Genomic DNA, 25,259 nt, shown 5'->3' on the forward strand with positions numbered 1-25,259 from the left:
TGGGCATGGCTACTCGGCACATCTGCACAACCCATGCATTTCGTCGAAGAGCGGTAAAGAGGACGAGCAGCCCTTCTCATCTGTCCCATGAGAGCTCTATTGCTCAACATGAGAGATTGGGGCCAATGGTTCTAAAGGAAATAGAGTTGCAAGAAATTCAGGATGGAATTTGGGGTTTGGAGAGTGATGATGATGTTCCAGAAGAAGATGACTTAACTATATTTGAATAAATGTAGATCGTTGTACCGTACTTTAAAAAAATAACACATCCCCTGAAAATAAGCCCTAGGGTGTCTTCTTGAGGAAAAATAAATATAAGACCCTATCTTATTTTCAGGGAAACATGGTAGGTAACAACAAAGCTTCTCTCCTCAGTCATGCCTATCAAAAAAAATGAGCTTTAACACTTGTGAGCTCTGATCTCAGTTACCGCATTTAGTCACTGGGCCGTTGAAGGGGATAAGACCACTGGGACTTAGGGATGCTAAGTGTGAGGCTGTGGGAGGAAACACGCGGCGATGCCTGGAGGGTGGTACTTCTGGAGGGGCATAGGGGCCACATGGCCCTTCCCCCAGACCTCACCTGTGCATCTCTTCATCTGTGTCCTTTGTAATATAATCCAGTAAACATAAGTGTTTCCCCAAGTTCTGTGAGCCATCCTAGCAAATTAACCAAACTCCAGGTGGGGGTTGTGGGAACATCAACTTATAGTTGACTGGTTTGAAGTACAGGCGACAACCTACTAATTTCAAATGGCATCTGAAGTGGGCAGGGAACAATCTTGTGGGATCTGATGCCATCTCTCCAGGTAGACAGTATCAGAAAAGAACCGAATTACAGGACAGCCAGTGGCTGTCCCCTGGAGAACTGCTTGGTGTGTGGGAAAGAACACACAAGACAGGAGGTGAAATGTTGTGTTGAATGTGAGAGTAAGAAGAACAGTTTGATTTTTCCTATCTCTTATACTACACACACAAAAGACAATATTCTAAGAAAAAACAATGACATGTGTAATTTACTGTGCCTGGGGTAGGAGAGGGCAGATGGCAGGTGATAACGCTGAAAGACAGCCATGACAGCCTGTGAGTACTTCCTGCGAGCACTTCCTGTGCCCAAGGAGTCTGACTTCATTCTGTAGGCAAGGGGGCCACACCCAAGTTTCAGTAAAGAAGTGACGTGGATCAGTATTTGGGGAGACATTCTGTAGTGCTCCAGTCTATTTCAGAACTAACAGAGAAGCCATCTGCACAAACAAACTACCAATACTGGCTTATCGTGTTAGAATTTATACAAGATGATTTTGAAAAGTAAGCTATCGCCAAGTAGTAGGGTCCCAAGGCATTCAATAGTTCTGAGGTTTTTAATTTATGAGTGATTAAAATTTCAAAATGCCAAAGAAAATGAGAAAGAGAATATATCAAATTTAAACAAAGTAAATCTGTTGCCAAATCTTAAATTCTGTTCACTATCAAAAATCTGCTTCTCATTAATACATATTCATAAATATTGCATAAAATAGAATTTAAGGTAGCAAGAACATTGCAAAGACTGGGATATATAGGGATAATAGAAAACATGTTCCTAAATCATACAGTAATACATGAACACATATTATCTGGTTTCAAATCTTATCTTCCAACTTAAAAAAAAAACCACTCAATTCTCATTTAAGTTCCAATTATAAAACAAGTATTTACATTTATTATTCATGTTATCTTTATGAACTAAAAATAATCATTGCAGGATTACTCAAGTTTCTATTATATGTAAGAATTGGCACTACCCCACCAAAATCTCTCTTTAATGTTACCTTTTAAAAGAACAAAGGCATATTTTAGATTCTGATATGCTGTTGATATTACCAAAGTTGTTCTGTTTAGAAAAATTAAACCAAATACACAAAGACAGAATACGTAACTGTACACCCCAGGAGCTCCACGTACAGTATCTGATTAATCATCCAGGACCCTCTGAACAATCCTGGCTGCAGGTGGAAGGAAAGGAGCAGGATGGAGGTAGCAGAACAGAGAGATCTGGCCCGAGGGCTGCAGAGTTTGCCATTATACCTCCCTAAACACAAAGGACGAAACCACTTTATAAATGGTCAAAATTTTCTTTCTAATCAAATCATATTCTTCCCATTTCCAAACATTAAAAACAATAATTTGGGATATCATTTAAGATTAAATAAAAGGAACGTCTTTCTTCAAACAGCACCGCTACTGAATGCCAGTAATAGCAATTAGCACTTGTATGGGATTTTATCCTTCATAAATTCCATGGCCTAAGCACAGTACAAGCATCTAAAACTACAGAAAAGTACAGCAAGCACTTTGTGAACTAAAATAACCCCCTCGTGGCCAAAGGAATATCCTAAAACTAAATTGTCTACCAGGAGGAGGGAGGTCAGACATGCCTCATCATGCCCCCTTCCCTTCTTGGGGACATCCTCTGTAACCCATTAATAGGCCTAAGGGTATTCAAGACAAACCTGCAGAACAAATATATGTCTGGGGGCTTATCGCTGATTAAGAGCTTCTTATCTTAAAACATTTCAAGCCTCTAGACAAAACTTCATGTCTTTAACCAATTATAAGTCAAAGAATTTTTAAACCAACCTATAACCTGTAACCCCCCACACGCATACTTCAAGATGGCCCACCTTTTCGGGCCAAACCAATGTGTACCTCCCATGTATTGATTTATGACTTTACCTGTAACCCCTGTCTCTCTGAAATGTATAAAACCAAACTAACCCAGCCATAGTAATCCACTTGCTCAAGGCTTCCTGGGTGTGGCTCCGGGTCATGGTCCTCAAATTTGGCTCAGAGTAAATCTCTTTAAAATTATTTTACAGAGTGAGGCAACCTCACGGGGGAGGTTGGGAAGTAACTTTAAAATTGAAACACACAGGCCGGGCGCTGTGGCTCACGCCTGTAATCCTAGCTCTTGGGAGGCCGAGGCGGGCGGATTGCTCAAGGTCAGGAGTTCAAAACCAGCCTGAGCAAGAGCGAGACCCCGTCTCTACTATAAACAGAAAGAAATTAATTGGCCAACTGATATATATATAAAAAAAAAATTAGCCGGGCATAGTGGCGCATGCCTGTAGTCCCAGCTACTCGGGAGGCTGAGGCAGAAGAATCACTCGAGCCGAGGAGTTTGAGGTTGCTGTGAGCTAGGCTGACGCCACGGCACTCACTCTAGCCTGGACAACAAAGTGAGACTCTGTCTCAAAAAAAAAAAAAAAAAATTGAAACACACAGTATCAATCAGTCATGTTGACTTCTTTTTTTTTTCAGACAAGTTCTCCTTGTTGCCCAGGTTGGAGAGGAGTGTTTCAATACTAGCTCACTGCAGCCTCCAACTCCTGGGCTACCACCTCAGCCTCCTGAGTAGCTGGGACTACAGATGCATACTACCATGCCTAATTAAAAAAAAAAAATTTTTTTTTTCTAGAGATTGAGTCTCACTATGTTGCCCAGGCTGGTCTAGAACTCCTGGCCTCAAGTGATTCACTGCTTTATTTTTAAAATAAAAAACTAGAGATGGTGTGGTAGGTAGCTCATGTCTGTAATCCCAGCACTCTGGGAGGCCAAGGCAGGACTGCTTGAGCTCAGCAGTTTGAGACCAGTGTGAGCAAGAATGAGACCCTGTATCTACTAAAAGCAGAAAAAATTAGCCAGATGTAGTGGCTGTAGTCCCAGCTACTCCGGAAGCTGAGGCAGAAGGATTGCTTGCTTGAGCCCAGGAGTCTGAAGTTGCAGTGAGCTGTGATGATGCCACTGCACTCACCCTGGGTAACAGAGAAAGACTCTTGTCTCAAAAAATAAATAAGATAAAAAACTAGAATAAGTTTAGATAGGTAATGTCTGGGAAAAATATTAAGAAAGAGCCGGGCGCTGTGGCTCACGCCTGTAATCCTAGCTCTTGAGAGGCCGAGGCGGGCGGATTGCTCAAGGTCAGGAGTTCAAAACCAGCCTGAGCAAGAGCGAGACCCCGTCTCTACTATAAACAGAAAGAAATTAATTGGCCAACTGATATATATATATAAAAAATTAGCCGGGCATGGTGGCGCATGCCTGTAGTCCCAGCTACTCGGGAGGCTGAGGCAGAAGGATCACTCAAGCCCAGGAGTTTGAGGTTGCTGTGAGCTAGGCTGACGCCACGGCACTCACTCTAGCCTGGACAACAAAGTGAGACTCTGTCTCAAAAAAAAAAAAAAAAAGAAAAAAAAAGAAAGATACCATGTCCAATTCTATTATAATTAAACCATTGCTGATTTAATACCTTTAAGTAAGGTTCAAAAGACAAATGGATAAAGTAATTATTTTTTTTAAAATGCCATTAAACACCAAGTAGTAAACTTGCCAATCAAGTTCATTTATTCATATTCTTCTTCATTCTAAGAAGGATTCTGAATAGTTCCTTCGGCACTATAAAAAAATTTTTAAAACTCCCATAAAACTCTTACTTGAAGCAATGACTGGTTGCAGTGAAGAATTCTTTCACTATCTTGGACCAGACTAGCAAGGAAGAAGGAATCTGAGTCATCAGGACTGCAGTTCTGAGCAGGCCCCTGGGGCAGCCCAGCCAGCCAGGGTGGGGGATGGGGGGACAGGACCCTGCCTGCTCCTGTCCCCACACCAGCTACCCAACCACTTGAGAGACAGGGTCACCCCCTCACTGGCCATCTAAAAACAACCACCTTCCTACACCACACGGTGAGTTCCACATAAGTCAACAAACTGAAAAAAAATCTAAGCAGGTAGCTTTGCTTCCTTGTCTAAAATCAATACAGTCTCAACAACTCAGAATAGATAGTGCAAAAAAACAGCACAAGGGCAACAGAACCATGAGTTCTAAGGAAACATGAGATGCCTGTTCTTTATCAGTGTTCCAGGAAACCTACCTTTCCTTGGAAGCACACTGTACACTACAGGTTTACTTAGACAGATATGGCCAGCACTCAAAGAATTCAGCCTAGGGAAACACTAACTAAAAATCTTTAAGTATTTTAAATGTTTCATTTTGTTTTATCTACATATGAATTAGTCTTAAAGTCCCTGCAAATGGGAAAAATGACTTACAGAAAGTTAAAACTGCTCAGAAAATGCTGGTTCACATACGGGAGGTTGAGGCAGGGGCTTAAAGAAAACTCAGCAAAGTTCTTCACATCAGAGAATCATGATGAAAAAGCACTAGGGCAGTATTAAATACTGACATTTTGGACAAAACTTCCACAGAAAAAGCTCCAGGTTGGGTGTGGCTCAAACCTGTAATCCCAGCATATTGGGAAGCTGAGAGAGGAGCATTGCTTGAGGCCAAGAGTTCCAGACCAGCCTGGACAATTTGACTAGATAGATAGATAGATAGATAGATAGATAGATAGATAGACAGACAGACAGACAGACAGACAGACAGATAAGCTAGCCAGCCAGCCAGCCAGCCAGGTGTGGTGGCACACGCCTATAGTCCCAGCTGTAAGGAGTCTGAGGCAGGAGGATCATTTGAGCCCAGGAGTTTGAGGCTGCAGTGAGCTGTGATGACATCACTGTACTCTAGCAGGGGCAACAGAGCAAGACCCTGTCTCAAACAAACAAAATTTTATTTATGGATACTGAAATTTGAATTTTATAACATTTTCACCTGCCAGAAAATATTATTTTGCTTTTTTTCCCTAAGCCACTTAAAAATGTAAAAGCTGTTCATGGGCTTTACAAAAACAAGAGGCAGGAGGGGCCATCTGTGGTTTGGGAGCCCTGAGCTGGACCAGCAGGAAGCTGGGGCCACACACCCAGGCCCAGGGCATGAGAGGAGGCCGCAGGGGGCTGTGCCATCTTGGCAGAGCTCAGCCTGCAAGAATGCTTGCCAAATACTCCAATTTTTCAGGAGAGGTCTTTTTATTGGAAATATCCCAAATCTTACAATTAGGGTAATTAAAAAGTATTAAAAAAGTGTGCTTCCTATTCCAGAAGCTATAGCTAAAAAAAAGTTTTTTAAATATAAAAACTGTGCTGACTACTGAAAAAGAAAAACCACTAACCTCTAATTTGTTACCTGTTACAGTAGTTCTTCTTATTGAAGGTTATGCTTTTTGAGGTTTCAGTTACCAGTGGCTAACCAAGGTCAGAAAATATTAATTGGAAAATTCCAGAAAGAAACAATTAATAAGTTTTGTAGGGTTTTTTGTTTTGTTTTGTTTTGTTTTTTGAGACAGGGTCTTGCTCTGCTGCTGCATCTAGAGTTAGAATGCAGTAGCATCATCATAGTTCACTGCAACCCCAAACTCCTGGGCTTAAGTGATCTTCCTATCTCAGCCTTCTGAGTAGCTAGGACTACAGGCACACACCACTATGCCTGGCTAATTTTTCTATTTTTAATAGAGACAGGGTCTCGCTCTTGCTGGTCTCGAACTCCTGGCCTCAAGTGATCCTCCTGCCTTGACCTCCAGAGTGTTAGGATTACCAGTGTGAGCCACTGCACCCACCCAAGCAACAATTCTTAAGTTTTAAATTGCATGCCATTCTGAGTAGCATGATGAAATCTCACTCCACCCCATCCTGGATGTGAATCCTTTCTTTTGTCCAGCATCTCTGAGCTACAGACGCTCCCTGCCTGTTAGTCACTTGAAGCTGACTACCAGCTTGATGGTCTGTCCTGGTATAGCAGTGCCTGTGTTCAGTCACCCTTATTTTACTTAATAATGGCCCCAAGGCAGAAGAGTAATGATGCCGGCAATTAGGATATGCCAAAGATAAGCTTTAAAGTGCTTCCTGTGAGTGAAAGGGTGAAAGTTCTTGACTTAATAAGGAAAAAACTGTATTCTAAAGTTGATCTAAGAGCAAATCGATCCATGAAACTGTGAAGGGAAAAAAATTTGTGCTAGTTTTACCATCACACCTGAAACTGCAAAAATACGACCATAGTGTGTGATATACGGAAAAGGCTTTATTTACATTTGTGGGTGGAAGACGTGAACAGCAACTATTGTGGCTGAGGGCAGGAAGGTTTGGTGTCACCCTTGGTTTCAAGCGTTCCTGGGGCTCTTGAAAAGTATTCTCTGTGGGTAAGGGGCGACTATTATATTCAACTTGGGATCATATTAACCTGATTAAAAAATGGGTAAAAGGATTTAAGTAGACATTTTCTCCAAAGAGGATAGAAAAATGGCCAATAAACACCTGAAAAGATGCTCAACATCATTAGTCAGAGAAATGCAAATCAAAACCACAAAGAATACCATTTCATGCCCACTAGAATGGCTAAATAAAAAATACAGACAATAACAAGTGTTGATGAAGAGATGGGGAAAACAGAACCTTCTTCAGTTGTTGCTGGTGGCAATGTAAAATGAAGCAGCTACTTTGGAAAACAATTTCGCAGTTTCTCAAAATATTAAACATACAGTCGCCAGATGAACCAGCAATTCCACTCATAGGCATGTACCAAAGAGAAATGAAAACATATGACCACATAGAAATCTGTACATGACTGTTCACAGCAGCATTATTTATACTAGCCAAAGAGCAGAAGCAACTCAAATACTCATCAACTGATAAAAATAGCTAAGCAGAACGTGGCCTATCACACAACAGACGTCACCTGGCAACGAAGGGAACCAAGCACTAGCACTTGCTACACCTCTGCGAGTGGAAGGAGGAAGGAGGTCACCAGGATCAGAGGCTGCAGCTTCCGTCTCCAGAGTTCGTGCAGAACCAGGGTCTAGACTGAGGATCTGGGGTTGCCTTGGGTTGGCGTGTGAGAGGGAAAGGACAGCAGTGAGGGCTACAGGGTACGGGGTTTCTTTGAGGGGACAAAATGTTCTAAGAGATTTAGGTGATGGTTGCACAACCCTGTGAATAAACTGAAAAACAGTGAATCGTATAGTTTAAATGGCTAGATTGCACGGTTATGTGAATTACACCTCAATAAAGCTGTTAAAAAATAAATGAGAAATGAATATACCAATCCCTAAAACACATACTGCTCTTCCACAGTTCATTTATTTTAATCATATATTTTCAAAAATATTAATAGAACCAAGTAAGTAACTCCAGAGACCTAAAAATAAATCATAGCCCAATTCACGGGTCCTTAGCAGTGGATTGACCAAAACAGACACGTCAGTGATCTATTTGTTCCTTAAAGAGCACATCACCCAGACTCGCCAAAGAATGAGGGACAAAGCCATGTTATGGGTCCCAAATTATCTGCCAAGTTAGTTAAAAACCCAGATATACGTGAGAACTGAAATATTTGTTGAGATCATAAAGATGAAACATGCATGTGCCCATGAACACGTGCTCACGCAAACAAGCACACACAGGCCCCACACATGCATGTACACACCTGGAAACATGGGAAAAGCTGCCCGGGCTGGGAGGACTTGAGGGGCTGGGATTCAGGACCACAGGGTGGGGGTCAACATTCTGAAGCTGGTCTCCCTCAGGGACGTGGTACAAGAGGATGAGAAAGCCAGAGAAATGTGGCCAAGAAACAGAGAAGAGTTTACAGAAATCTCCTGAGACTGGCGAGACAAGAATTGGAGTCTGGGTCGGCTGACCAACCAGAACTTGAGGGGCTAGATCTCCAAGAGAAGGGCACCGGATGTCAGAGTTCCCCTCGCTCAAGAGGAATCTGCTATATTCTTAAGCTGCCCAGAGCAACCAGTTATCCTCTAAAGAGCAAAAAAGACTTCTGGCAGGCTTATCACGCTGAGAAAGCATAAGCTGGGTTCTGAGATGCACCAAGCAGTGCTCAAAAAACACTGCAGACTCCCAGACTCTCAGTCACAACCACTGGAGGGCTGCGCCCTGGAGTGGAGTGAATTACTTGCCACCCAAACATGGGCCAGCTCAGAGCCTCCCTGAGTTAAGATGGCCTGTTCCCATTCTGCCTTTTAGAGGACAGGTGAGCCTCTCAGCAGTGGTCAGCCTGCACACACCTACTTCTCTAAGACTGCTGACTTCCAAGGTGCAAATATTCCCACCAGTGCCCTCAGGAAATGCAAATCATGGCCGCAATGACAAACCACTTCACACCCATTAGGATGGGCACAATAACAATAATAATAGTATGGGCGGTGGCTCACACCTGTAATCCCAGCACTCCAGGCAGGAGGATCCCTTGACCTCATGAGTTCAAGAACAGCCTGAGCAAGAGTGAGACCCCATCTCTACTAAAAATGGAAAAATTAGCTGGGCATGGTGGTGCCTATACTCATAACTCGGGAGGCTGAGGCAGTAAGATCGCTTGAGCCCAGGAGTTGGAGGACACTGCTACACTCTAGCCTGGGCAACAGAGCAAGATTCAGTCTCCAAAAAAAAAAAAAAAAAAAAAAAAAAAGTGCTGGCTGGCAAGGATGTGGAGGAAGGGAACTTTCATACATTGTGGTGAGAATGTAAAATGCCTTGCTCTTGCAGGCACTGTGGGAATCAGTTTGGCATTCCTCAAAGTGTTAAACATAGACTCAACAATTCCACTCCTGGGTATATACCCAAAAGAACTGAAAAGAAGCACTGAAAGAAAAACCCGTATGTTAATGTTCACAGTAGCACCATTCACAATAGCCACAAGGTGAAAAGAACCCAAATGGCCATCAATTCACAGATGGATAACAAACTACGGTACATCTATACGGTGGAATATAGATGCCTTAAACAGAAATGAAGTACTGATACATGTGACAACATTAATGACCTCAAAGATGTGCTAAGTGAAATAAGCCAGACACAAAGTCCGCATATTGTATGTTTCCATATATACAAGATATGTAGAACAGGTTATTCCATAGAGACAGAAAGCAGATCAGTGGCTGCCACGGGCTGGGGGGAGGCTTCCTTTTGGGGTGATAAAAATGTTTTTGAACCAGACAGAGGTGATGGTTACACAACACTGTGAAGGTATTAAATGGTATTCAATTGCACAATTTAAAATGGTTAATTTTATGTTATTTGAATTTTACTGCAATAAAAATAAAAGAAAGACATGAGTTATCAAGCCATGAAAAGACACGGAGGAAACTTAAATGCGTATTGCTAAGTGAAATACGCTGATCTGAAAAGGCTACACACTTTATGATTCCAACATATGACATTGTGGAAGGGACAAGCCTCTGTAAAAAGATCAGAACCCACGGGTGGAGGTGGGCAGATGGACAGGTGGAGTGCCACAGAGTTTCAGAGCAGATACCATAACAGTTGGTATGTGATGCTGCACATTGTCAAAACTCACAGAATGCGTGACCCAGAGTGAGCCCTAACGTAAACTGTGGACTTCAGTTAACAATATATCAACACTGGCTCATCGATTTTAACAAATGTTCCACCTTAATGTTAGATGTTAGTAACAGAGGAAACTGTAGACAGGCGGGACAAGGGAACTCTGTATTATCTGCTCAGTTTTTCTGTAAACCCAGAACTATTCTAAAAAAATAAAGTCTATTAATTTTAAAAAGTGAAAGTGAAGTAAAGACCTTTCCAGACAAACAAAAATTGAGAAAATTCACTGCTAGCAGACTTGCACTAAAAGAAATATTAAAATAAGTTCTTCAGACAGGAGGAAAATAATCCCAGACTAAAACTTGTACCTGTTAAGTGGGAAACAAAGACCAAGAAAGAACATTTCCATTACTTGTCCACATTACTCACACAGATAAAAAACATTTAAAACACATACCATTGTCTGCTTGTTATCTCCTCACAGATTTAAGAGCGCTAATGCTATATATCATAGAGTAAAAACACCCAGAGAAGGCCCACTGGCTCCTAAGGTGCATCATTAGCTTGTGTTCACTTTGCTCCACTGGAAACAGTCACCTGCCTGTCACCCTCTCTTCTGCAACACAGGTGCTGAGGCTGGGCCCACACCTGACTTCTCCTAGCGGTGATGCTGAGTCTCTTGGGCCTACCTCCTGCTCTGAAAAGTGGAAACCATACGTAATTCTCTGACAGTATAAAAGTGACTGGATGAGACAACACTGAACCTGCAGTTTCTTATTCACTGCCATCAAGAGGGTAGAGTACAAAGCAGAAACAGCACAGCAGTGCACAGACCTCCCAGCCCAAGTTCTGCTCCTGCCAACCCTGCAGTTCATGGGCTCTTGCCTCACTAGTAAATGAGGGAGGCAGGCTGGCTGCAAAGCTTAACTGACTTCCTGTGCGAAGTGTGTGAAGAGAGCCTGCACCTGGGCCATGATTCCTGTTTGGCCATCCTGGCTCCCGAGTATTCCCTGATCTCAAGCAGGGTGGGAGGTTTGAATAACAGTCCCCCAAAAGATGGTCACATACTAATCTCTGAAATATGGTAAAAAAGGACTTTGCAAATGTGATAATGTTGACCACACCCTAATCTCTGGAATATGGTAAAAAAAAAAAAAAAAACACTTCGGAAATGTGATAAAGTTAAAGATCTCCAGTTGGGAGATTATCCTGGGTTGTTCGTGTGGGCCCTAAATGCTATCAAGAGTGTCCTTATACGAAAGAAGAGGCTCAGGAGGCAGGAGGCCCCGCGATGAAGGAGGCCGCTGCTAGCGCTGAGGTGGAGGCTGGGTCCAGGAAAGCTGCAGCCAGGAGAGGCCTCTGCCTGGAGCCTCCCAAAGGAGTGCAGCCCTGCCCACCTCTTGATTTCCACTCAGAGAAACTGATTTTGGACTTTTGGCCTTCCAAACTGTAAGAGATAAATTTGTGTTGTGTTAAGCCACCAAGTTTATGGCCCTCTGTCACAGAGGCCCTAACATAGTGGCAAGCAAAGGTGGCTGTACTCTTTCCCCTCCTGCTCCATTAATGATGAAATTATAATCAACAGGTCATTCCTTTTAGAACTTTCTTCATTCACCCCTTTATCTTTCCCCATTATAAAATCACAACCACACTCAAGCTATTAAGCAAAATCAACCCTTTCTATTATTAGCTACTGGGTAAATTTCAAGATTTTTATGTATGTGGAAGAAAAAAACTAAGAAATAGTTTGTCATTTTTGTATTGGGTTATATTTGGGTTTCTGGTTTTAAAATCCTAGGGCTCAGATATCAAAATAGAAAGTTATCAGATTTTATGCACTCACATACTAGGCCATTTAAAGGTTTATAGCACAAATGAAATAATCTCAGTAGGCGGTTCACCTCTAATATGTGCATGAACGGCAACACGGACACTATTTAACAATTTACAAATTCAGTGTAGAAAGTTCTCATAAAATGAGTAATTAATAATTCACTGTTTCAACAATCCCCATAGGTTTACGGAGCACAAAGGATATGCAAATATACTCTGCTAGATAATAGTACAGGGGTGAGAAACCAGCAGCCTGTTTGATCCTTAAGTGTGGCCTTTTGACTGAATCCAAATTTTTACAGAACAAATCCATTTTTTTTTTGAGATAGAGTAGTCTCACTTTGTTGCCCAGGCTAGAGTGAGTGCCTTGGCATCAGCCTAGCTCACAGCAACCTCAATCTCCTGGGCTCAAGCAATCCTACTGCCTCAGCCTCCCGAGTAGCTGAGACTACAGGCATGTGCCACCATGCCCGGCTAATTTTTTGTGTATATATTTTTAGTTGGTCAATTAATTTCTTTCTATTTTTAGTAGAGACGGGGTCTCACTCAGGCTGGTTTTGAACTCCTGACCTTGAGCAATCCGCCTGCCCCTGCCTCCCAGAGTGCTAGGATTACAGGTGTTAGCCACCAGGTGCGCGGCCCCCTTATTTTTATTAATATATTTTTGTTCATCTTTTATATTTTTTATTTTTATTATATTTTATTTTATTTTTAAAATGAACGTATTTAAAATACCAAATAATAAAATAAGTTTCAACAATATAATCCTCCCAGGTTGACTGGCACAATTAGAAGAACACTGGTAAGCCAAAATGGCTAAACTGACAGTTGCTATGCTCATGATTTAGTTCTAACTTCCCTCGCCTGACTGAGGCCATGACCACAAGAGGATGGTTGGTGAGAGTTCATTGGCGTCAAGTACACCACTCTGTTATCAGCTTTGGATAATAGTGAACTGTGTTTGTTTTAAGTGGAATTTGTAAATAGTTGCACAGCTCAACAGTATTTTTTAATTCTGTCTGCTTAAAAGCCCATCATGTCAAAGAAGACCAAGAGAACACTGAAGGAAGAAAACAGATTTTTAAATTAGGATTGGGAGCTGCAATATTATCTTGTTTCTGCTAAAGATGATTTGCTTGCTTTGTGATACTGCAATATCAACATTAAAGAAATTCAGTGCTCATGAGCATTATAACACTCAAAAGGACCACAAACAAATTAAAAGATGAAAAGTAAAAGCAAAGATGATTCTTTCAAGCAGCAATAAGACATGGAAATAATGCCCCTGAAGCAACGTATAAAGTAGTTTATACGAGGTATGTCTGGAAAGTATCCAGCCATTGTTAATTTAACAAGAACATGTTACATGGCTGTGTACTTTCTGGAAAGACCTCATATATTTGGGGGAAAAGGGAAGCCATTCAGTGATGTGGAAATTGTGAAAGAATGCACTGTCAAAGTTGTAAGATGCTTAGACATCGATAACGTTTCAAAGTACAAACAACTGCCTCTTTTAAGGAGAACCATAACTGATTAGCAGAATGAATTAGCCTTCAACTTAACAGAACTTCATGCAACACTTAAGAAGGGAAATATATATTATTCAATTGCTTTGGATAAATCAAGTGATACTACTGACTAGGTGCAGGTTTTATACTTCATTCAGGACATAACAGAAGATTTTCTTGCTACGAAGAGTTACTTTGGGAACTCTTGTGAACAGAGCACAGGTAATAGATATTTTCAACAACTTTCCAGATAAATGTCATGAAGTTGTACTGAATTTGGTAAATTTAGAGAGTGTATGTATAAGCCATGTATATTCCATGACAGAAAAACATGAAGGGTTTATTGCACAGTTAAAAAAAAGTATTACTATATCCAGATGCTCTTATTTCTTTTCATTGCATCTTGCATCAGCAAAATCTCTGTGCTAAAGCTACTTTTTTAAGTTTACCCTTTGTAAGAAATTATACGTATTGTTAGCTATACTGTGCAAATACACCAGTTTCATAACATGCTAAAGTTGAATGATAAGGTATTCACAGTGTGGATTTGCCCATATCTCTCTGAAGTGTGTTGGCTATGGCAGGGACAGGTGTTAGCCAAAATTTTATCTCTGCAAAAACAGATAAATTTTATGAAGAACAGAATCAGTAATGTGAATTACTGAAGGAATATTTCTATAGGAATGCAATATTTCTATGTGACATCATGTCAAATCAAAATGACCTGAGTATTTCTCTGCAAAGTTAAACTAAGTCTATATATGGTATGTGACAAAAAATTCAAGCATTTCAAAAAAGCAATCTTTTTTCAAAACCCTACTTCAAAAGGAAATTTTGCAGTTAGCAAAGGTCGTTAATGAGCAGAATGATATATGAAAATCATTTCAAAAATATACAGCTGTTACAGACCTATTAATTGGAGAGTACAATGAAAGGTCCAGTACTTTTGAGAATCATGACATCACACTCAAATTAGCACTTCAGCCTCACCTAGTTGATATCACCAAGGCACCTAAAGAACTACAGACGGAATTGATTGAGCTCTCAGTAGATTACATTTTCAAGTCATTGTTTGATGCTAAGACAGATCCAACTGAAATATGGAAAAATGCAGAATACACATGCCTTTGGCAACATGCCCAAAAAATACTCTCTTGCTTTTCAACCACTTATTGCAGTGAATCTACATTCTCCTACTCAACCCAAATCAAGATGCCCTTAAGGTCACAAATGACTGATACCCATCTACAGGATCAACTGAAACTTTGGACCCCCATGCTGCAACCAAATATTCAAATCCTTTCCAACAGAAGGCAGATATAACAGTCATTCGAAGGTTAGTTAACTTTAAAATGAACAAATAATTTTTCATTTTTTGAAATTATTAAGTACATAGTATTTGTTTTTTTTTAAAAAAAAATGTACGTTTTAAAGTATATCTAATTGAAGTTTCTTGAATGCAGCTTTATTTGATTATGGCTAAGTTAATGCAGCCTTCCAACATGAAAAGGTTCCCCACCCCTGCACTAGTGGATATGATTATTAAAGATTAAACTAAATGCTTTAACAACCATGTAAATAACGTTTTATAAGAAAACTGAAGGTAAGGGTATCCTTCAGGTCAATAACCTTAGCAATTTGATACTGGTAAATTCAAGATGCATAACCAAACATTGGTATGTAAGACGGATCCCAGTGTAATATTTATGGCACGAAGTGAGTCAGATAATGTTCTTCCCCCCCACAACACTGGATTTGTTTTCTACAGATCTACCTCACTCTGGGAGATTTAAAACATACCAATAACTCAGATATAAAGAGAAGGAAACAACTCCAGATTTAATACAGGCTGAAATTAAAATCCTCACTTTAGTTACTAACGAACACTTATTCACACAAGGAAGGAAATGAATATCAGAATTAATCAATTTTATAATATTACACATCCAAAATGTAATTTTAACTCCCATTCTCCACTGAGTCAGGGTGGCTGCCAGCAGTGGGGCTGGGGACGGCATTTAAGGAAGGAGGAGAAACAGCAAATCAAAGCAAGGACAAGGAGTAACACATAAGCTCCCTGAATATTGTCCAAGGAAAAAGAGAGAAAGTGAAGTTATAAACCATACTTTTAAGTGTTAATAATAGTAAAGCATCATGGTAGATAAATTCTTAGCAACAAAGTAAAATAAACAAACTGCAGTGAAACAGAAACAAAGAAAAACCCCAGGGCTCATCTGTTCCATTCTGGTGAAAGTGGGCGGGGAGGTGGCAAAGGCCAACTCTGCCCAGCAGAGAGTGACTCAGGCCCCACCAGGACAGCAGGACTGCCCCCCGAAAGGGCCACTGGCAGAGCCTCTGAGCCTATGACCCAAGGACAGGTCCAGCAGCCCTGGCCTGCCCACCTCCCAACCACAGCAGGGGTCAGGCTCACCTCAGCCCCATCTGACCAAGGAGGAAACAAAGGTTGTTCCAGGTGTGACTCATCCAAGGGCACTAGGCCAGGAAGGGGTGGAGCCTGAGCTGTCAGCCTCAGAGGAGTGGGCTGCTCAGGGCAGAAGGCCATTCACCTCCACGTGGGGCACCCAGCTCAGTGGTGAGGGGCTGCCAACCAGCATGGACACTGGCCACATGGCCGACTGCTTTCAGGCAAGGACAAGGCAATCCAGTGAGTCTTCTCGGAACTCTTGAAGTAGCCACCCTCTATTGTGCTGCACAAAACCACTACTTCAGTTAAAAATGTTCGTTAACTGTCAGACTTCAATATAGCAATGCAGCACAGAGGAAGAAAGGCAACCTGAAGTTATGACTTATTGTGGAGAGAATGTAAAGGTTATTTACTTAAGAGATGGGGATAAATCTACTGATTTTTAGCATCATACCATTTAAAAACAAATACTATCTTCCACAGCTAGACTTTTGCTTATAAAATTATCATTCCACTCTAATGAGTTAAAAAAAAATCCATATATCCTAGATACAGATCTAATAAACAGCTCAAGTAAATAAGCTTTCATAACTTAAAAAGAACAAAACTAAATACCTCAAATTCTAGTTTTATCTTTTTCTCACCATATATCTCACAATCTTGTTTTTATTCTATAAAGCATATTCTTTCATAGGATAATATTGCAATCATCAGTCATATTTCTGAAGAATTATGACATAATATGCACAGTATAATGTTTAATGAAAAAAGGATATTATACATACACATATATACATAGACATCCAAACATATCATTAAAAGGTTAAGCAAGTCAACCAAAATGTTATTCATGGCTATCTTAGCTAGTAGGATTACAGGAGGACTTTTGTCCTCTTTGCTATTTTCCAAGGTTTGAGATGTTCTATGAGCGTGCATTCTTATTAAATCAGAAAAATTTTGTTTTTAAAACCTGTCTAGTCATAACATAAAAAATAAAAAAATATATACCTGCATGTTCATTAAAAATAGAAAGATAAAGTGGGGCTTTACTACGTGACTGAACAAATAAAAAAAACTGCAGGCTCAATTTCAACAACAATTTTACAAATGATAAAAAAGAATGCATAATGAAAACCATCATACTAGTATTTCCACACCTGCTGTTGGCGTGGTTATCACTAATTCTAGTGTGCATTTGCCAGGTACTGCTGAGATGACACACGGGTGCACTTGAGACATGCTTGCTACTCTGCACTGAGACTGTCACCCCGACACCCTGTTACAATCCATGAAAACGACACTTGGCATTGAACCATGGCTCTCAGAGCCATCCAACATAAAACTGCCTGTCACAAAAGCAAATAAGATGACACAGCATAAATTTAGGCTTATGTGCATAACTCGATCAACAAACCCTGGAAAAAGGTTTTATATTCTCATGCAGAAAATTTGTTTTAAAACAGATTGATTTTTAAAGAGTTGAGCTATTACCTTAGTAAATGTACAAAATGCCCTGAATAGCACTTTTTTTTTTTTTTTTTGAGACAGAGTCTCGCTTTGTTGTCCAGGCTAGAGTGAGTACCGTGGCATCAGCCTAGCTCACAGCAACCTCAAACCCCTGGGCTCAAGCGATCCTCCTGCCTCAGCCTCCCGAGTAGCTGGGACTACAGGCATGCACCACCATGCCCGGCTAATTTTTTTTTTTATATATATATCAGTTGGCCAATTAATTTCTTTCTATTTATAGTAGAGACGGGGTCTCGCTCTTGCTCAGGCTGGTTTTTTTGAATAGCACTTTTTATGGTGAACATACTACTTTGCCAATTGAAAATTATAACAAAGGTCTACCTTACTTTTTTTCCACATGCAGTTAAGAGTCTGGAAAATTTTTAAGTCCTAAACCAGATTTTCCAAATTTCTTAAAAATCATTTGATTTTTAGTATAGTTGATCAGTACAAATAGAACCATTCACAAAAACAACACTATTCAACATATAATTTTCCATCAAATACCATTATGGGGTGTGGCATTATGGAAGATGTTCTCAATATATTTTTTTCCTGGCTTTATAAAAATGATCATGTATTACTTTTATTAATAATAAAAAAGAGGGCAGGGTTTGGGGAGATATTAGTCAAAGGATACAAAATTTCAGTTAGAAGAAATAATTTCAAGAGATCTATGGTATAACATGGTAACTATAGTTAGTAACAATGTATTCTTGAAAATCACTGAGTAGATTTTAAGTGTTCTCACCACAAAAAATGATAAATATGTTAAAATTAGCTCAATTTAGCCATTCCACAATATATTCATATTTCAAAACAGCATATTGTACATGATAAACACATACAATTGTCAATTAAAAAACAAAAATAGGTCGGGCACAGTGGCTCACGCCTGTAATCCTAGCACTCTGGGAGGCTGAGGCAGGCGAAATGCTTGAGGTCAGGAGTTCGGAGAAAAAAAAAAAACACCAAAAAAACAAAAATAAATTCGAAAAAAAACCCCACCAATTCGTACTATGACTAAAACTAGGATTAAATACAGATTTGTGTTATTGCCAGCTAGTAAATGTCTGGAGTTTAAGGCATCTTATATTTGTGTCGTAAGCACCCACCACAATATCTGGGACATAGCAAATGTCTAATAAATGTTGGTTGGGTAAATAAATATATCCACAAAGACTCATTTTTAATCCCTACATGTATATTAGAATCTACTCTAAGGAAGATGTCCCAAAACAAATGATTTGCTTTAACAAACATTATAGGACTTTAAAAACATTTAAGAAAAATAAATGAAGAAAAGTCAGTGACACAGAGAAAGACCATAAAAAAGCCTCTATAAAATAAAATGTTTCATGGAAAATGATCCCATGCAAAAGATAACTGACATATTAACTGTTTGTGTAAGAACTAGGCCCCACCCAAGAACTGAAAGAACATGAGGTGACTCAGTGTTCAAGGCACAATAAGATCATTGAGAGTAAATGAAAACAGTGCATTTGAAGAAAGGTATGACCAGTACTCCAGCTACAACTACTGGCACAGAGCACAACAATGTGGCTGGGAGTCTTCCAATACCTAAAGCAAGATGAGAACTATACTGCATTACACAGTAGCTTTCCTTTTCTGACTTCACAAGCTTAGATCTGAATATATCACTCTCTTTCCTGGAGACACAATCCAAACACTCCTGTTTTCCAGAGCATGGTAGTATTTACACTCAGTTTCCAACTCCCTGTAAGTTGTGAGAACTGCCCTGAGGGCCTGGGCCAGTGTCCAGAGGCAGCATGTTCACTCCTCACCCTGGGAGCCTGGGCTGGGGTCTGGTGGGAACATCTCCAGTCCTCAAACATACATGATAATTATATATGGAAACCTCCAATCAGAGTAAAGAGTTTGGTATAACTCACAGAAAAAAACAAAACAAAACAGATTTAGGTTGTTTATATCCTTGAAGCATGATTTCTATGTTGCACAATTAGAACGTATATTGTTTTGGCCAGTATCAATGTTTAATACTGGAGCTGGCCACAGTGGTGAGTGCCTATAGTCCCAGCTACATGGGAGGCTGACAGGGAATCTTGAACCCAGGAGTTTGAGGCCAGCCTGGGGAACATAGTGAGACCTCACAGGAAGGGAGGGAGAGAGAGATATTAGGTTAGGTTTAAGGTAAAAATATTTATCTAGTTACTTTATTCAGTCATAAGCCCACCTCTTTCGTTTAATATCCTTTAAAATGTAAAGCTGGAACAATATTCTTTAAAAAATTTAATAGTTTTTGCTAGAATTCCATTAGCAAAGAGGCATAGATCACTTTGCACTATAACTGATCACATTTTTACCTATTTTTAAAAGAAATTCAATGTCTGTATTTTTTTTTTTTTTTTTTTTTTTTGAGACAGAGTCTCGCTTTGTTGTCCAGGCTAGAGTGAGTGCCGTGGCGTCAGCCTAGCTCACAGCAACCTCAAACTCCTGGGCTTGAGTGATCCTTCTGCCTCAGCCTCCCGAGTAGCTGGGACTACAGGCATGCGCCACCATGCCCGGCTAATTTTTTTAATATATATATCAGTTGGCCAATTAATTTCTTTCTATTTATAGTAGAGACGGGGTCTCGCTCTTGCTCAGGCTGGTTTTGAACTCCTGACCTTGAGCAATCCGCCCGCCTCGGCCTCCCAAGAGCTAGGATTACAGGCGTGAGCCACAGCGCCCGGCCCAATGTCTGTATTTTTAAATTTAATAGTTTTAAGTTTAAAAATTTAATAGTTTTCACTAGAATTCCATTAGCAAAGAGGCACAGACCACTTTGCACTATAACTGATCACATTTTTACCTATTTTTAAAAGAAATTCAATGTCTGTATTTTTAAACAGTGCTATTGAGATATGCCTCACATACCTTTCAATTTGGTCATTAAAGTGTAGAATTTAGTATATTCACAGTGTCTATAATAAAGTCAAATGCTGTGACCAATAACCAGTGCTATTGAGTTATGCCTCACATACCTTTCAATTTGGTCATTAAAGTGTAGAATTTAGTATATTCACAGTGTCTATAATAAAGTCAAATGCTGTGACCAATGTAGAAATCATGAAAACCTACAGAAAAGATCATAGGTTCATTAGGCCTAATGACAACACTAAATTACCAGTTTCCATAACTGATTATTCACAGGATTGAGATGTGTATATATATATATATAAATATATATATATAAAATATCACATATTTTAATATATGCATTTATATAATTTATATTTCAGTCCTAATTCTATACTTCCCCATCTTTAAGTGTAGAATAAGGATAATATTGATGTGAAGCATAAGTATTACTAAAACCAGAGTGTACAAGCTGACGCATGCATATATCCTAAATTTAAATCTACTGTTTAAACTGAAAACTAGATGTTTACTGCTTTAGCAACTTTGGGGCATTATGTTCTAACTTAATGTAGCATTTGGACCACACAACGTAAAGTAATGCAACTGTCACAGCCTTTTCCTGTTTGTGTTATAGCTGCAATGTGGTGTAAACAAGAAACCCACAGTGGCACGCATATCCCGCCTGCAGCTATGAGGAGGACTCTAAGATTCTGTCAAACCACATAATAACTCCAGGATTTAAGTGCTAAAATAGCACTCAATTTAAAATAGCTAAATTGTGGCTCCTGAATCAGATATGCCAAGAAGTCTTCACAACATTTTATTAAAGTATTAAATCAATGATTAATGCTGATGAAAAAAATAAATATTTGCTCTTTGTTTACATGAGACCACAGTGAATTCTTTACTTTTGTTCATTTGGTTCTTAGGCTATACATATCATATTCTGGCTGGAGTTAAATTCTCAACCTCCCAGAAGAACAGTGGGAAGAAGAAAGCTCTCCCCAAAGAAAGTTTGCATACAATAGTACAGAACATAAACAAGGAAACTAGTATACCTTCATTCTCAATAGTCCAAGTATTTGAGTAATAAAAGACCAACTGTCAGAACAGTTACGCAATGCTGGATGTGACAGGTTTGGGTCTCTATCTACTTACAGCCGTAGAGTCACCATTTATTGGCAACAGTAAAAACAGAAGAGTTAGAATTCACCCGACTAAGTTCTAATTTTTCAAATAAATAAAAATAGCAATGGAAAATTGTCCTTATTCATCTCTATAAAAACTTAAAGAATCTTCATAGGTGGGTGTGGCAGCATGCACCTATAGTCCCAACCACTTAGGAGGCTGAGGACTGACTGAGCCCAGGAATTGGAGACTAGCCTGGGCAACACAGTAGGAACCAATCTCTTGAAAAAAAACAACAAAAAAAACTTTTTCACCCAGAGTTGTCTAATTTTCCAGAGCCCCATCAGTGTAGTCCAGGCATGCCTATAACAAAAAGCCCTGCCATCAAGCCTGCCAGGCCTTTGCCCTGTTTATAAAAAAACGAGTGAGAAATAAATAACACCACTATTGACATTAAAGCTGTTGGACCAAATTCTTGTAGAATTATCAGTTAAGTGAGAACCATTTTTCATACCCTAGTAGTCTCAATTCAGGACCAGTATATATTTTTTCTCAAAGTATTAATATTCTTTTTATCATTTCCATATCCAGGATAAATATTTACTTTACTACATAAAAAGAAGAAAACCTGCCAGTGAATCTACGCAAAGGTGGAGTTAGGAAGCTTGCAGGACATTAGTTTGTTTTCCTGTGCTTCCACTCTATGACTGGTAGTCCTCAGAGACACAATATGAAAAAGTATATAGTTTTCGGAATGTACAAATATATCTTTTCTTTAAAATTAATTTTTATTACCTTTCTCTCTTTTTTATTTTTACCGTGACATGATTCAGGAATACAAATATATCTTGTTCAAAGCAAAATACAAGCCCAAAGTTCAGAAACCAAGAACCTATGTGTGTGCTGTAAAAATCAAAGTACTAGTAATTCTGAAATATTTTCTTATGCATGGCTTCTTTTATAGTTGATTCACTCTCTGGATATAGCAGAATTTCAAGCACACTTCCATACCACACAACTCACTTGTTTTATTATAAATAAAAATAATAAAAGTATAATTTATACTTTTAATATATTATGAAATGTATATAAATATATATTATAAAAATAAATTGAAAAATCTCTCTAAAACCCTAGATATGATCACTGTCAAGTTTTGATGTGAATCCTGCCAGAAGTCCTTTGAGCAATACAGGCATGTTTAAGTATATATGTGTGTGATATGAGCTGGAACACAAATTTGGAATAAACAAGCAAAAAATTCTGGAGAAATTCTTTATGAGATAAACACCATGGTTCAATAGTTTAAGTTGCACAGATGAAAACCCCAATAAAAGAATCTTTAGCTAATCACTTTTTCATTCTGTTTAACATCGTTTAACTTAGTGTAATATGACACAAGATGTCACTTTAACATCCTTTTTCATTTCCAAAGCGCACTTCTATTCTTCGTTTTTCCCACGTTGGGTACACTAACTTCTGTTTTCCCAGTCCCAGGGTTTCTCTGCTGCTAGCTGACCCTGATACCATGCCCAGTGATTGTGATTCTGTGAAACGTATGGAAAGATTTTAAGTTCCAAACTCCCTTACTATTGTATTTTCACTCCAATTGCCACCTGTCATCATGAAGTGGCATCTATGATGTTGCTCTTGTCTTGAGCACTCCTGCTCTCTAATTCTTGTCTGTTTGCCATGGTGTCATACACTGCATGCATTTGTTTTTTTCAAGTGTCTCGTGACTGGAGACAGGGACCCTTCTCAAAACCCTTTTCTCCTCTAAGAGAGAATGACCCTTCTGAAACCCTGTGTGGCCATCTTCACCCCAGAGTTTACAGCCAGCCTGAAGTGAGCCTCAGTAAAACACCATTTCCTGCGGTCTGAACCGGTGACACCAACTCAAGGCTAAGAAAGACTCAGGGAATGAGAAGATGACAAAACAAACCCACTAGAGTCTCTACTCCATAAACACGTTGTTGCCTAGAGAACTGCCCCGGGTAGAAATAAAATAAGAGTGCGACCTGCCCTCAGTGCCACTCTTCCAAAACTTGCCGCCCTGCCCGCACCCGGCTCAGGTCGACCTTACAGGAAGACACAGTCCCACAAGGGGACAAGCGACACAGCCTCTCCATCACGCTAAGACAGCAAATCTTGGGAGGGACGCGCACTGCTCTTCAACCGACGGAAGCCGCCAACTAATGAATGAGCCCTCTCGGAGTAGAAGGGAAAATCAACCTCTCCTCTCCCACCGCTGTCACTACGTTTTTTTCAAAACGCAGCAAAGGAAAACCAGCCAAGTCCAGGCCCGCAGCCGCCCCGGGGCAGAAACTGCCTCGTCCCTCGAGAGGACTCTCTTCTCCCGGGTCCGCAGGACTGGGCGGTGACAGGGCGGGGGACCCCCGGGTTCCACAGGACTGGGCGGTGACAGGGCGGGGGACCCCCGGGTTCCGCAGGACTGGGCGGTGACAGGGCGGGGGACCCCCGGGTTCCGCAGGACTGGGCGGTGACAGGGCGGGGGACCCCCGGGTTCCGCAGGTCAGGGCGGTGACAGGGCAGGGCGCTGACAGGGCGGAGGTCCTCTGGGGGGTCGGTCAGGTCAGGGCTGTGACAGGATGGGGGTCCCCCCGCGTTCCGCAGGGCAGGGCGGTGACAGGGCGGGGATCCCCCCGGGTTCCGTAGGGCAGGGCAGTGACAGGGTGGGGGTACTCTGGGGCAGGGCGGGGGTCCTCCTGGGGTGGGGGGTCAGGGCAGGGCGGTGGCGGGGCGGGGGTCCTCTCAGGGGTCAGTCAGGCAGGGCGGTGACAGCGCGGGGGCCTCTCCCGGGTTCCGCAGGGCAGGGCGGTGACAGGGCGGGGGTCCTCGGGGGTGGGGGGGAGGGAGCGGTCAGGGCAGGACGGTGGCCGGGCGGGCCGCACTTACCCAGGCCGGCAGGTCGCAGGCGCGCACGCCCAGGCGCACGGCGCGCTCCTCGTCCTCCAGCAGCGCCAGCGCGCGGCACAGGCGTCCGGCCTTGAGGCCGCGGTGGCGGCGGCACCAGGCGAGCAGTCCGAGCGCCAGCAGCACCCAGCTGAAGCTCAGCCCCAGGTAGCCGAGCGCGTACACCGGCAGCAGCAGCGCGAAGCCGCGCGCCAGCTGCGCCAGCAGCCCTGGCAGGTCCACGCTCGCCGCGACGCCGGGGGCCTCGGGCGCCGGGCGCACCCCGGCCTCGCCGGCCTCCGGGCCATCGCCCCGGGCGCCGCTCATCGCCCCGGTGCGCCGTGCCGCCCTTCCGCGACACGACCCGGAGCTCGGCGGACCCGCGCGGCTCGGCCCGCGCTTCAGCACCTCTGAGGCCCGGCGCCGCACTCGCCCGCGCCCTCAGCCCGGCCCCGCCCGAGGGCGGGTCCGAGGCGAGGGCCGGACCGCCACTTTTGCCGTCGCGTCGGGGGCGGGGCCTGAGGCGGGAAGCGTGGCGTGGCCCGCGGCGCGGCGCCACCACGAGTAGGCGGGGCGGCTGGCTCTGCGCCCTCGCGTCGGGGGCGGGGCCTGAGGCGAAGAACGGACGTTGTAGTCCCGGGGCGTGGCGCCACTGCGAGTCGGCGGGGCGGCTGGCTCGGCGCCATCGCGTCGGGGGCGGGGCCTGAGGTGAAAAGCTGACGTTGTGGTCCCGGGGCGTGGCGCCACCGCGAGTAGGCGGGGCGGCTGGCTCTGCGCCATCGCGTCGGGGGCGGGGCCTTGGGCGAGGGACTGACGCCATGATCCCGGGCGCGACGGCACGGG

At 41.9% G+C, this 25,259-nt stretch overlaps 1 protein-coding gene and 1 long non-coding RNA gene across 5 annotated transcripts in view; both read right to left on the reverse strand.

Moving 5' to 3' along the window:
* Positions 1-24,181, reverse strand: LOC142872958 (uncharacterized). The gene is made up of 2 exons (XR_012921067.1): positions 19,556-24,181; positions 1-18,403 (listed from the first exon to the last, which is right to left on the reverse strand). It is a non-coding gene; the product is annotated as an uncharacterized LOC142872958 (long non-coding RNA).
* ESYT2 (extended synaptotagmin 2) overlaps positions 1-24,885 on the reverse strand; it is a 95,922-nt gene extending 71,037 nt beyond the window's left edge. For 3 of the 4 annotated variants that reach the window (XM_012786282.2, XM_012786281.2, XM_012786280.2), the window contains exon 1: positions 24,420-24,885. In XM_012786282.2, the coding sequence (XP_012641736.2) occupies positions 24,420-24,743 (324 nt within the window). In that variant the 5' untranslated portion in view covers positions 24,744-24,885. The remainder of the gene's footprint in view (positions 1-24,419) is intronic. The other variant, XM_012786284.3, reaches the window with a different exon arrangement.
* Between the last annotated feature and the right edge of the window lie 374 nt (positions 24,886-25,259).

This window comes from Microcebus murinus, chromosome 9 (assembly GCF_040939455.1).
Source record: "Microcebus murinus isolate Inina chromosome 9, M.murinus_Inina_mat1.0, whole genome shotgun sequence".
Lineage (NCBI taxonomy): Eukaryota > Metazoa > Chordata > Mammalia > Primates > Cheirogaleidae > Microcebus > Microcebus murinus.